Here is a 10,867-nt window from a genome sequence, read left to right as displayed (position 1 = left end):
TAAATAAATACATAAATCCACTGCTCTCTTGTCTCCTCTGAGGCTGGGACTCTAAATAGTGTTCTGTGCTCGTCCGTGCAGCCAAAGGCAGAACATGCCATGGCATTAGAGCTGGTACACCATTGTAACTTGCGAAAACACAATAACGGCTGACGCGCTCGTTTTCTCAGAAGCTTGCAGAAAAAGGCTTACCAAAGCAAAGTGACGGGTTAATCTTTTTCACGTTTCCTTGGTTGGTAGATGCACTGGGGACCTGATTATAGCACATAAAATATGGAAAAGTTAGATTTTCATGATATGTCACCTTTAATACAGAACCCAAGTAGTTTATGCTCCAAGCTGCAATCACTTCAGTGGCTCTAGTTAGATTGTTCACATGGTGATAGAAAGATCCTGATGGATGCATATTCCATCACATCAGTCTAATCAGGCAAAACTCATTCTTTAGGAATAGATAAAAACACATTTTCAGTTATCAATACAAAATCTGTTAATTTTCTAGTGTCAAGCTGCTTTTGAAAAATAAACATCCCATCCTAGAGCCTTACTGCGCTACATATCTCTCTTTTGTAATAATATAATGTTTAGGACTGGATAATGTGTTTACTGTTTACAAAAGTCTATATATGTATAGACACTGAAGGGGTGAAAAGTTTGGGTCTGTAACTAACGGTTTTAAAAAAAGGGTTTTTGAAAGAAGTCGTCTTTTGATCACCAAATCAGCATTTATTTGAAATTCAGTAAAATGTATTTAAAATCAATTTATGAAAAGTTAAATATGATCGATTTATGATCAATTTAATGCATCCTTGCCGATTAGAAATAGGCTATTAATATATTTCCAGAAAAAAAAGAATGGTTGTTTTGAATGGTAGTGTACTTTTAAATTCAAGGCACTGTGCATTGAAAAATGTGTTGTGAGAGGCTTTATTCATTATTAGGTTTCAGAGCTGGTTAGTCATTCATGTGTTTCAACAATGTTTAATACTTCTTGTTTATGACCTCATTGAAAGGGATCTTAATTAGCCTACTTTTGTCAGTTTTTCAATTCTCATGTGGCCAAGTTCATCTAGTCAAGGAGTATCCAATCTTGCTCATAACGATCTAGTTACCAGTTTAGGTCCTGCTCTGTTCAAACACACCTGCTTGAACCAGCCAATGAAAGTCAGAGATCTCTCAAATTACACGCAGGTGTTCAAGAGCAGGTTGATTATTGCCGCAGTTGAGAACTCTAGTTCTTTACTGTTAAACCATGACTAGAAAGGTTACATAGTGCTTTATAAAAAGAGCACTCGGCAATAGTGATGATCAAAAGTGATGTTGAATAAATTAAACATTAATATTGTTATCTACGATAAGAATAAGGTAATACACAAAATTTTACTTACAGTGCTTACTATTACAGTAATTGCACTGACAATTAACATTATATTGTAATTTACATTAGCACCAGTCATGAACATATACATTTGCAAACAGAACTTATAAGCAACATAATAATGATCAGAACTATTTTAAACGTTATTTCACGGCTCTCCGGAATACTTGAATTTGATCAAAGAGACCATCCACTTAGCACCAAGGTGCTGTGGGGGTTTATTTTGCAATAATGGCTATCTGACTGTATGTCATCCCTTACTTACGTAAAGCTGCAGAAGTGGATGTTTCTTTTACTTTCTATGATTTATATTTCTCTTTTAACAGAGCGAGTGCTGTGCTTGTTTAACACTAGAGTCAAACTCAGCTTTTTCCTCAAATGATCAATAAGCCTTAGGCAGCACTGAAGTCCTGCTGTAACAGCTAATACAGCAGCCGCTCAACCAAAAGAAAATCAGTTGAGTCCAAAGATAAACTGGTTAAGCTTGAAAAGAACATCAGATGACAGATGAAGTGACATGGAAATGATGGGCAGCAATATTGAATGATACACTACTCAGTTTAATATTTAAAACTGAAGAAAGTTAAGACTGTTAGAAGACAAATAGAGGGCAGTGTGGCTTCACACACACACACACACACACGTACATTAAGAATCAAGCTCTTGAATTGTTCCACAAACATACAATTACCAGTAAGCACAACTTCTCTGAATAAACCTTTTCAGATTATCGAGTTCTCTTATTGTGTTAGTTGACAGCAGGAGGAAGGTACAGCCTGAGGAAACACCACAGAGTGCAGAAATGGTGGTTTCTGGAGCGGAGAAGATTAATAAAACTGTGGAGAACACTTCCATTTGGACTAGCCAGAGGGCTCTGGGAGAAGAATGAGATTGAAGGGAAATGACAGAACACTAATTAGTGCTCTAGAGATTTACACGAACATGACCTCACAATTTAAAGAGGTGGATATACTACTGTTCAAAAGTTTGGGGTCAAAAAGTTTCCAGGGCTGAATTTATTTGATCAAAAATACAGTAAAAACAGTAAGATTGTGAAATATTATTACAATAAGAAATGAAAAACTTTTCTATTTTAAAATGTAATTTATTCATGTGATGGCTAACCAGATTTTTTTTATCATATTATCATATGACCTGGTGCTCAAAAAACATGTATTATAATTGAAGTTGAAAACAGTTGTGCAATTTAATATTTGTATGGATACTGTGATAAACTTCAGAAAGGTTGACAGGATTTATTTAAAACAGAAATCTTTTGTAGCATTATAGATGTTTCTACTCACAAATGTCCCTTTTGATCAATTTAATTAATTAAAACTTGAAGATCTTTGAAGATCTTACTCACCCCACAATTTTATTCAGTTTTATTATTCATAGCACTTGCTTATTATTGCTCATTTGTTGGTTTTGATTGCTTCTATTGTCATCATTTGTAAGTTGCTTTGGATAAAAGCATCTGCTAAATGACTAAATGTAAATATATTTTATATATATATATATATATATTATTATTTGTAATGAACTCTGAGCCCAGGTTTTTTGGCTGACTTGGATGGAGATATGACTGCTTTTATGCTGAAACAAGTGTTATTTGTCTTATGCTAAAATACTCACTACATCACATTAAAAATCCATTCTTGCTTTATTACAGGCCATTTTTCATGGTCTTTTGCAAGTTTTGAGTCTGGTGCCAAGAAGTGACAGAAAAATGGATCTGAGAAAAACAAGAAAAACATCCAGCATGAAATTTATTCTAAATATGAACATTAAGGCTTGACATTTCTCTTCACACTCTGAAGACAGATGGAAGACCATTTCAGTTGCACAAGCACACTTTCTGTTCAACTCAAGCATGCCAATTTTAACGTTAGCAAAGTGGAAACAAATCAGAAGGAAGAAAGACCAAATAGATGGAGGAACAGAGAAAAAATAGGCAAAGGAAAGAGTCCAGCCAGACATCAGAACAATCAAACAAACATGATTTGTCAAATCAGAGTTCTTAAGTCTTTATTTATTTGCATAAGCATATCAGTAAGAAAGTAGGATAACGTTTCAGTACGTGGAAAGCATCTCAATGTGCTCCACATCTTAACACAAACTATGTACAATCTAAAAACTGAGGTTCCTTTTATGTACAGAAATACTGCTTCACGGCCCATAAAACCTACTGTAGTCCAAGTGCAGCAGAAACACTATGGCTGGTTAGAGAGACACAGTGATATATATCAGTCCATACAAAAATAGACCAATCACTTGCCAGGGAGAACTTTTTGGCACACTGTACTAAAAATCATCGGCTGATCCTCAACAGAGGAAAACAGAATCTGGCGCTTCTGAATAGCGCCAGAGGACTACAGTAATTTGTGGCAGTGGGTTTGAGATGTTTTTAATGCTTTGCAGATTGTCACCTTTGAACTGACGTCCTAGAGCCAAAAGACAGTTTTGCTCGGCTGGTAGACTTGATGTAGTTTCCAGCAGGTCCTCTCTGGTTTTGCCTCCTCCCTCCCCGTCGACACTTCCCTTTAGCCTCGGGCTCAGAGTCACTGAGCTCTACATCCGGGCAGTAACCGTCGCTCTCCTGGCACGGTTTGCTGCCCCCTAGCAGCCGCTCATTGGAAACCGGTTTGGAGAATCCGGAGGACTTGCGTGCGTTCTTCTCAAAAGCCCGAAGATCCTCAGTCCGTACTAAACTGACAGTGGCCTCCTTGAGGGATCGACTGAAATGCTCAAGAGAGGTTTTATGGAATCCACCTGACTGACTTTTCCCTGAAATCTCATTGCATGTGTCCTTTTCAGTGGGCGTCTGGCAGGAAGTGTCTCTTTGGAGTACGGGCTTGTCCATAATGCCGTTGGATTTCAATTGGCGGGTTTTCTCTGGTTCGGTCTTGCCTTTCCTATTAGACGATTGACCGTGGAGGGCAGCGTGCAGAGCTAAAGGTTTGCCAGATTGCTTCACAGCCAATGGGGGAGTCCCGCCGTCTCGTCGAATGTAAATGGAGGCTGGCAGGAGACCGTTGGCACGCTCCTCTATCCTTACCAGTCCAAGATGGAGTTGCGGTTTGCCCTGACCGATGCCTCCCTCACCAGTGTCATATACATTACCACTGTTATCCGGGCACAGGGGGCCATTACCAGATTTGGAGTTGGTTTTGCCATTGCCAAGCGACACTTTGGGCATTTTGAGTTTTAAGGTTATCCTAGGAGGGTGGAACAATAGGTTCTCTAAAGATGAGGACACTGGGAGCCCTGCAAATAGAAGTAGAAGTTAGTCAATTATTCAGTGGTGCTGGAACGTCAAAAGACAGATTATATGAGATTACAATTATTTTTAATTCATTGGATTATTTTAGCTGCGCGAGTTCAATGTACGCCTGTTCAACTCCGGCAAGTCTAGAGTTAAAAGTTAAAAATGTAAATTAATTTAACTACTTCTGAAATATAAAATTATTTAAAATGTATTCTAATAGCAAAAAAAAAACAATTAAATTAAATTAATGCATTTAGCAGATGCTTTTATCCAAAGCGACTTACAGTGCATTCAGGCTATACATTTTTTATCAGTATGCGTGTTCCCTGAGAATTGAACCCACGGCCTTTGCGCTGCTAACGCAATGCTCTACCACTGAGCCACAGGAACAATAATAAATAAAATAAATAAATAAAACAAATTTTGGACCTATAATTTTTATTATATTATATTTGATTATAAAATAATAAAATAAATAGAGAAAACGTTAATTACCTGCAGATAACTCTTGGTTGATGAGTTTGACATGTAGATTGAAGATCTGCTCCTGAGCTTTACTCTGAGACAGCTTCAGTTTCTCTCTTCGACTCACCATGTAACACAAGTTTCTCACCTGACAAAATGACACACACATAAGGAACATAACATCAAAAACTCACAACATAACACTAATGGTTTAAGCATGCATTAAACTACCTTTGAAATGTTTGAAATGAATTATATATAATTTAGAGCTGTCAAACAATATACATATTTTATTTTTTTCCAGAAAGGATGCATTAATCTAATCACAGGTAAAGTAACTAGTAAGAACTTTAAGTGTTACAAAGCATTTATTTCAAATAAATTCTGTTTTTTTTTTTTTTTTACAAAAAAACAAAACAAAACTTTCTATTCATCAAAAAATCCTGAAAATGTATAACTGTTTCTTTAAAAATATTAAACAGCACGTTTTCAACCACTGATAATAAATGTATCTAATAATCATGTTAAAATGATTAATGAAGGATCACGTGACACTGAAAACTGGATAGTGGCTCAACCGGAATACGTTGCTACGTGTACTGCATTAAGCTAACTGAGACTTGTTATAGCACTTGTATATCATTGCTCTTTTGTTGATTTTGATTGCTTCCATTGTCCTCATTTGTAAGTCGCTTTGGATAAAAGCGTCTGCTAAATGACTAAATGTAAATGTAAAATGGATTACTATTAATATTAAAAAGTGATAATATTTAACTATTCTTGTTTTTACTGTATTTTTGATCAAATTAATTCAGTCTGGTTGTGAATAAGACGCATCTTTCAAAAGCAATAATAAAACTTTTGAACAGTAATGTACATAAGTCAGCTGAACTGTGTATTTATTAATTTTAGAAGAACTACATGATGAGATGATGGGTATGTGCAAAACTACATATTTTCAAAATTGACAAGTTGTGGACTTTCTTGACAATTAGCTGATCTTGAGGAAGAAGAAGAAGAAGAAAAAAAAAAGATCTCATCCATGATGACGAGAGTACCCACCCTCTCCAGGTCCTGCCGCAGATGCATGAACATGCGCATTCGTGTGTGGATGCTGTCCTCCTGTGGCTGCAAAAGCAGGTTCTCTTCATCTTCTTTAGGTGGCAGCAGGGCCTTGTTAAAGTTGCTTTTCCTCTTCATCTTCCAGTACTGAAAGATAAAATCCAGCAGGCTGATTGGCAGTCCAAGGTCTTGGGCCACTTCCTCAGGATGAACGAGTGTGTAGAACTCCTCCTCCAGCTCCTGAAGCTTCTGCGCCCTCAAGCCCAGTTTCTCAGTCTCAGTGGGAGGTTTATGACAGGCCGGACTCAAGCCTGCTTCTCCTGCTTTGGGTTTGCTATGCTTCAGACAGTAGGATTTGAACTTGACCTCATCACCTTCATCCAGGATGGTCTTCATCTCCAGGTTGTGTTCAAAAGCACAAGTGACGTGGAAAGGAATGGTGCAGTTCTTAACCGAACACTGGAAGATGAGACAGTGTTTATATATGTATATAGGCTATATATATATATATATATATATATAAACAGTCTGGAAGACGAAAGTCATTATTTTGATAATAGACTAATCAAATTATTTCTTCAATTAATTGGGAAGTTTACTTCCTAGATTATATTTTATTACATTTATAGAGGTAAATTTGGGACTTTTTAAATACCTTTTTAAGACCAAGTTCAGAACTTTTAAGGAATAAATTGAAAGGAACATAATACATTAATCATTTCTCTCAATGTAAATGAGTTGTTTTAGCAACATTTCAAAGTTTGAAAAAACAACTTTCTACACCAATCTTCATTACATTTTACAAAAAATAGCTCAAGGCATGAATATCTCTGTACCCAAACACAACCCTAAGAATGTTTAGATATTTGTATTGGAAAACAAGACAAATATACAACGGAAGATATTATTTTGGCAGTGCATGCAACATTTAATGCCATGACTTTATGAATTTAAGACAGCTCTGTTTCAAGACATTTTTAAGGCCTTAATTTGGGGAAGGGTGAATTAAGACTTTTTTTACCTGCAGAAACCCTGATATCAGGAAAAAAAAGAATAATAATTGTATGCTATATATTGTGTACAAAAAAAGTTTAAAATATTAATTTTACATTGTGAACAGCATATCGATTTTCAAAATTAAATGAGTAAAAGTGACATTTTTTTCACGAGTTGCTCAAAAATATCACTACTTGCTTGATTATTAAAATAAAATATAATATTAGACTTACATTTTACATCCAAAAAAATTGTAATCAAAACTACCACTCATTCTCTTGCACTGTCAAAATGATGTCACTGAAGGAAGTTCTCTTTCCAAAGATCTTATATCCAACTAAACAATAATGCATTTTCAAACTGATATTATTATTATTATTACTGAGTAATTCTTGCACCCAATTAATCAGTAGAAATGTTCATGCACTTCTTTGCCCTATAAAGCATTACCTGTATACAGGCTAATAAAACTTTTGAACAGTAATGTACATAAGTCAGCTGAACTGTGTATTTATTAATTTTAGAAGAACTACATGATGAGATGATGGGTATGTGCAAAACTACATATTTTCAAAATTGACAAGTTGTGGACTTTCTTGACAATTAGCTGATCTTGAGGAAGAAGAAGAAGAAGAAAAAAAAAAGATCTCATCCATGATGACGAGAGTACCCACCCTCTCCAGGTCCTGCCGCAGATGCATGAACATGCGCATTCGTGTGTGGATGCTGTCCTCCTGTGGCTGCAAAAGCAGGTTCTCTTCATCTTCTTTAGGTGGCAGCAGGGCCTTGTTAAAGTTACTTTTCCTCTTCATCTTCCAGTACTGAAAGATAAAATCCAGCAGGTTGATTGGCAGTCCAAGGTCTTGGGCCACTTCCTCAGGATGAACGAGTGTGTAGAACTCCTCCTCCAGCTCCTGAAGCTTCTGCGCCCTCAAGCCCAGTTTCTCAGTCTCAGTGGGAGGTTTATGACAGGCCGGACTCAAGCCTGCTTCTCCTGCTTTGGGTTTGCTATGCTTCAGACAGTAGGATTTGAACTTGACCTCATCACCTTCATCCAGGATGGTCTTCATCTCCAGGTTGTGTTCAAAAGCACAAGTGACGTGGAAAGGAATGGTGCAGTTCTTAACCGAACACTGGAAGATGAGACAGTGTTTATATATGTATATAGGCTATATATATATATATATATATATATAAACAGTCTGGAAGACGAAAGTCATTATTTTGATAATAGACTAATCAAATTATTTCTTCAATTAATTGGGAAGTTTACTTCCTAGATTATATTTTATTACATTTATAGAGGTAAATTTGGGACTTTTTAAATACCTTTTTAAGACCAAGTTCAGAACTTTTAAGGAATAAATTGAAAGGAACATAATACATTAATCATTTCTCTCAATGTAAATGAGTTGTTTTAGCAACATTTCAAAGTTTGAAAAAACAACTTTCTACACCAATCTTCATTACATTTTACAAAAAATAGCTCAAGGCATGAATATCTCTGTACCCAAACACAACCCTAAGAATGTTTAGATATTTGTATTGGAAAACAAGACAAATATACAACGGAAGATATTATTTTGGCAGTGCATGCAACATTTAATGCCATGACTTTATGAATTTAAGACAGCTCTGTTTCAAGACATTTTTAAGGCCTTAATTTGGGGAAGGGTGAATTAAGACTTTTTTTACCTGCAGAAACCCTGATATCAGGAAAAAAAAGAATAATAATTGTATGCTATATATTGTGTACAAAAAAAGTTTAAAATATTAATTTTACATTGTGAACAGCATATCGATTTTCAAAATTAAATGAGTAAAAGTGACATTTTTTTCACGAGTTGCTCAAAAATATCACTACTTGCTTGATTATTAAAATAAAATATAATATTAGACTTACATTTTACATCCAAAAAAATTGTAATCAAAACTACCACTCATTCTCTTGCACTGTCAAAATGATGTCACTGAAGGAAGTTCTCTTTCCAAAGATCTTATATCCAACTAAACAATAATGCATTTTCAAACTGATATTATTATTATTATTACTGAGTAATTCTTGCACCCAATTAATCAGTAGAAATGTTCATGCACTTCTTTGCCCTATAAAGCATTACCTGTATACAGGCTCCAGTCTTGAGTTTACAGAGACTGCAGATGAGCGACCAGCGACTGGGAGGAATATGAGACACTTTGGTGATGGGTTCCATCCTCTCTGGGCATGCAATGCTCACCTAAAGACAAATACAAATTCTCTTAAAAGACCCCATAAACTCAAAAGTGGAGTTTTATGGCTTTTAGCCCATGTCTGTTAACTCTATGATACTCTTAAATAATACCAACAAACATGCTGTCATAGGAAAGAAAGCTCAATTTCATAATATTATTAATGAAACAACATCAAGAGCATACAACATAATAATGCAGGTGTAAATCCATCCTTATGACACATAACTCACCTCTGGTATCCAGAGGGCACAGCTTACATGAGCCCATTTAGTGCCCGCCCTGGTGGCCTTCATTGCACCCCCTCTTTTAGGACACAGAAGGCACTGGGGATTGATGCCAAGCACACACGTCCTGCACAACCAGTTCCCATCTGGCACTTTCACAATGCCATAGCAGGCCTGCAACAGAATAGGAGTGTGATGAGTTTTAGGATAAAGCGATCTTCTTCTAGCTTACCATAATTACAACAATAGAAATAAAATCAAATTTTAATAATTTAATAATTGCTTTTATTGCTAATATATACACATATTGTTCATATATTTATTTTATTGTTAATAATACACACACGTACAATTAAACCTCTTGCACAATAAATACTACACTACCATTCAAATGTTTGATGTTGATAAGACTTTCTCATCAAGGCTGCATTTATACAAAAACCGGTAATATTGCCATTTAAAACAACTGTTTCTTTTTGAAACATTTGAATACATTTTCAAATTTAATCTATTCCATAGTGAAAAATGTGGAAACTGTGATACTTTTTTTGGAATTCTTTGAAGAATAGAAAAATCAAAAGAACAATTTATTTGAAATAGAACATTTTTGTAACATTATAAATGTCTTTGCTGTCACTTTTGCATTTAATGCATCCTTGCTGAATATAAGTATTAATTTAAATAAAAAGTATATAAGACCAGAAGTATATAAGAGTACAAGTACATGTAAGTTTATATAAGATCTGCATAAGTATATACAAGTTCTGCAATATTACAGGATCATATGTAGGATAGGCTTGCCGCGATAGACAGTGCTGACGGTGATACCGGTGTTAAGCCGCAACACCGGTTACATCACTTGCCCACCGCGTCACCGACCCCCACCGTCGTTTTGATTTAGCAGCATCATATGACCCCTTTAAAAGCTGAAGAATTCCAAAGGAACTCCATTATTTTGACAGCAAAATACAACAAAGAATATCGTTTACATGTAGCACGCATAGGTAGCGCGTCAATTCTCTCTCTCTTTCTCTGCGTGTGTGTGAAACAAAGCGACGGCGAGTCGTGCACTAGTAGAGTTTACGGTACGTTAAATACAGGTGCGCTGCACATCCATTCAGATGAACTGAAAAACAGCACAGATCGCTTGACGGAGAGTGAAACTCTGAAGTGCTCAGTCAGAGAGTGTTCGACGAGTGAAAATATATCTGAGCTAAACTTATACTTAGCCTCCAACTCACA

At 35.8% G+C, this 10,867-nt stretch overlaps 1 protein-coding gene across 2 annotated transcripts in view; it reads right to left on the bottom strand.

Annotated features, from left to right (window-relative positions):
• Positions 1-3,389: 3,389 nt before the first annotated feature.
• LOC107673568 (protein Jade-3) overlaps positions 3,390-10,867 on the bottom strand; it is a 14,868-nt gene continuing 7,390 nt past the window's right edge. For both annotated transcript variants that reach the window (XM_016467195.1, XM_016467196.1), the window contains exons 8-12: positions 9,632-9,799; positions 9,290-9,406; positions 7,844-8,302; positions 5,142-5,259; positions 3,390-4,645 (exon numbers count right to left, since the gene is read on the bottom strand). In XM_016467195.1, the coding sequence (XP_016322681.1) occupies positions 3,804-4,645; positions 5,142-5,259; positions 7,844-8,302; positions 9,290-9,406; positions 9,632-9,799 (1,704 nt within the window). In that variant the 3' untranslated portion in view covers positions 3,390-3,803. The remainder of the gene's footprint in view (positions 4,646-5,141; positions 5,260-7,843; positions 8,303-9,289; positions 9,407-9,631; positions 9,800-10,867) is intronic.

This window comes from Sinocyclocheilus anshuiensis, unplaced genomic scaffold (genome assembly GCF_001515605.1).
Source record: "Sinocyclocheilus anshuiensis isolate Anshui unplaced genomic scaffold, SAMN03320099.WGS_v1.1 scaffold44, whole genome shotgun sequence".
Taxonomy (NCBI): Eukaryota; Metazoa; Chordata; class Actinopteri; order Cypriniformes; family Cyprinidae; genus Sinocyclocheilus; species Sinocyclocheilus anshuiensis.
Note: the sequence above shows the minus strand (reverse complement) of the source record. Positions and strands in the feature narration are given on the sequence as shown.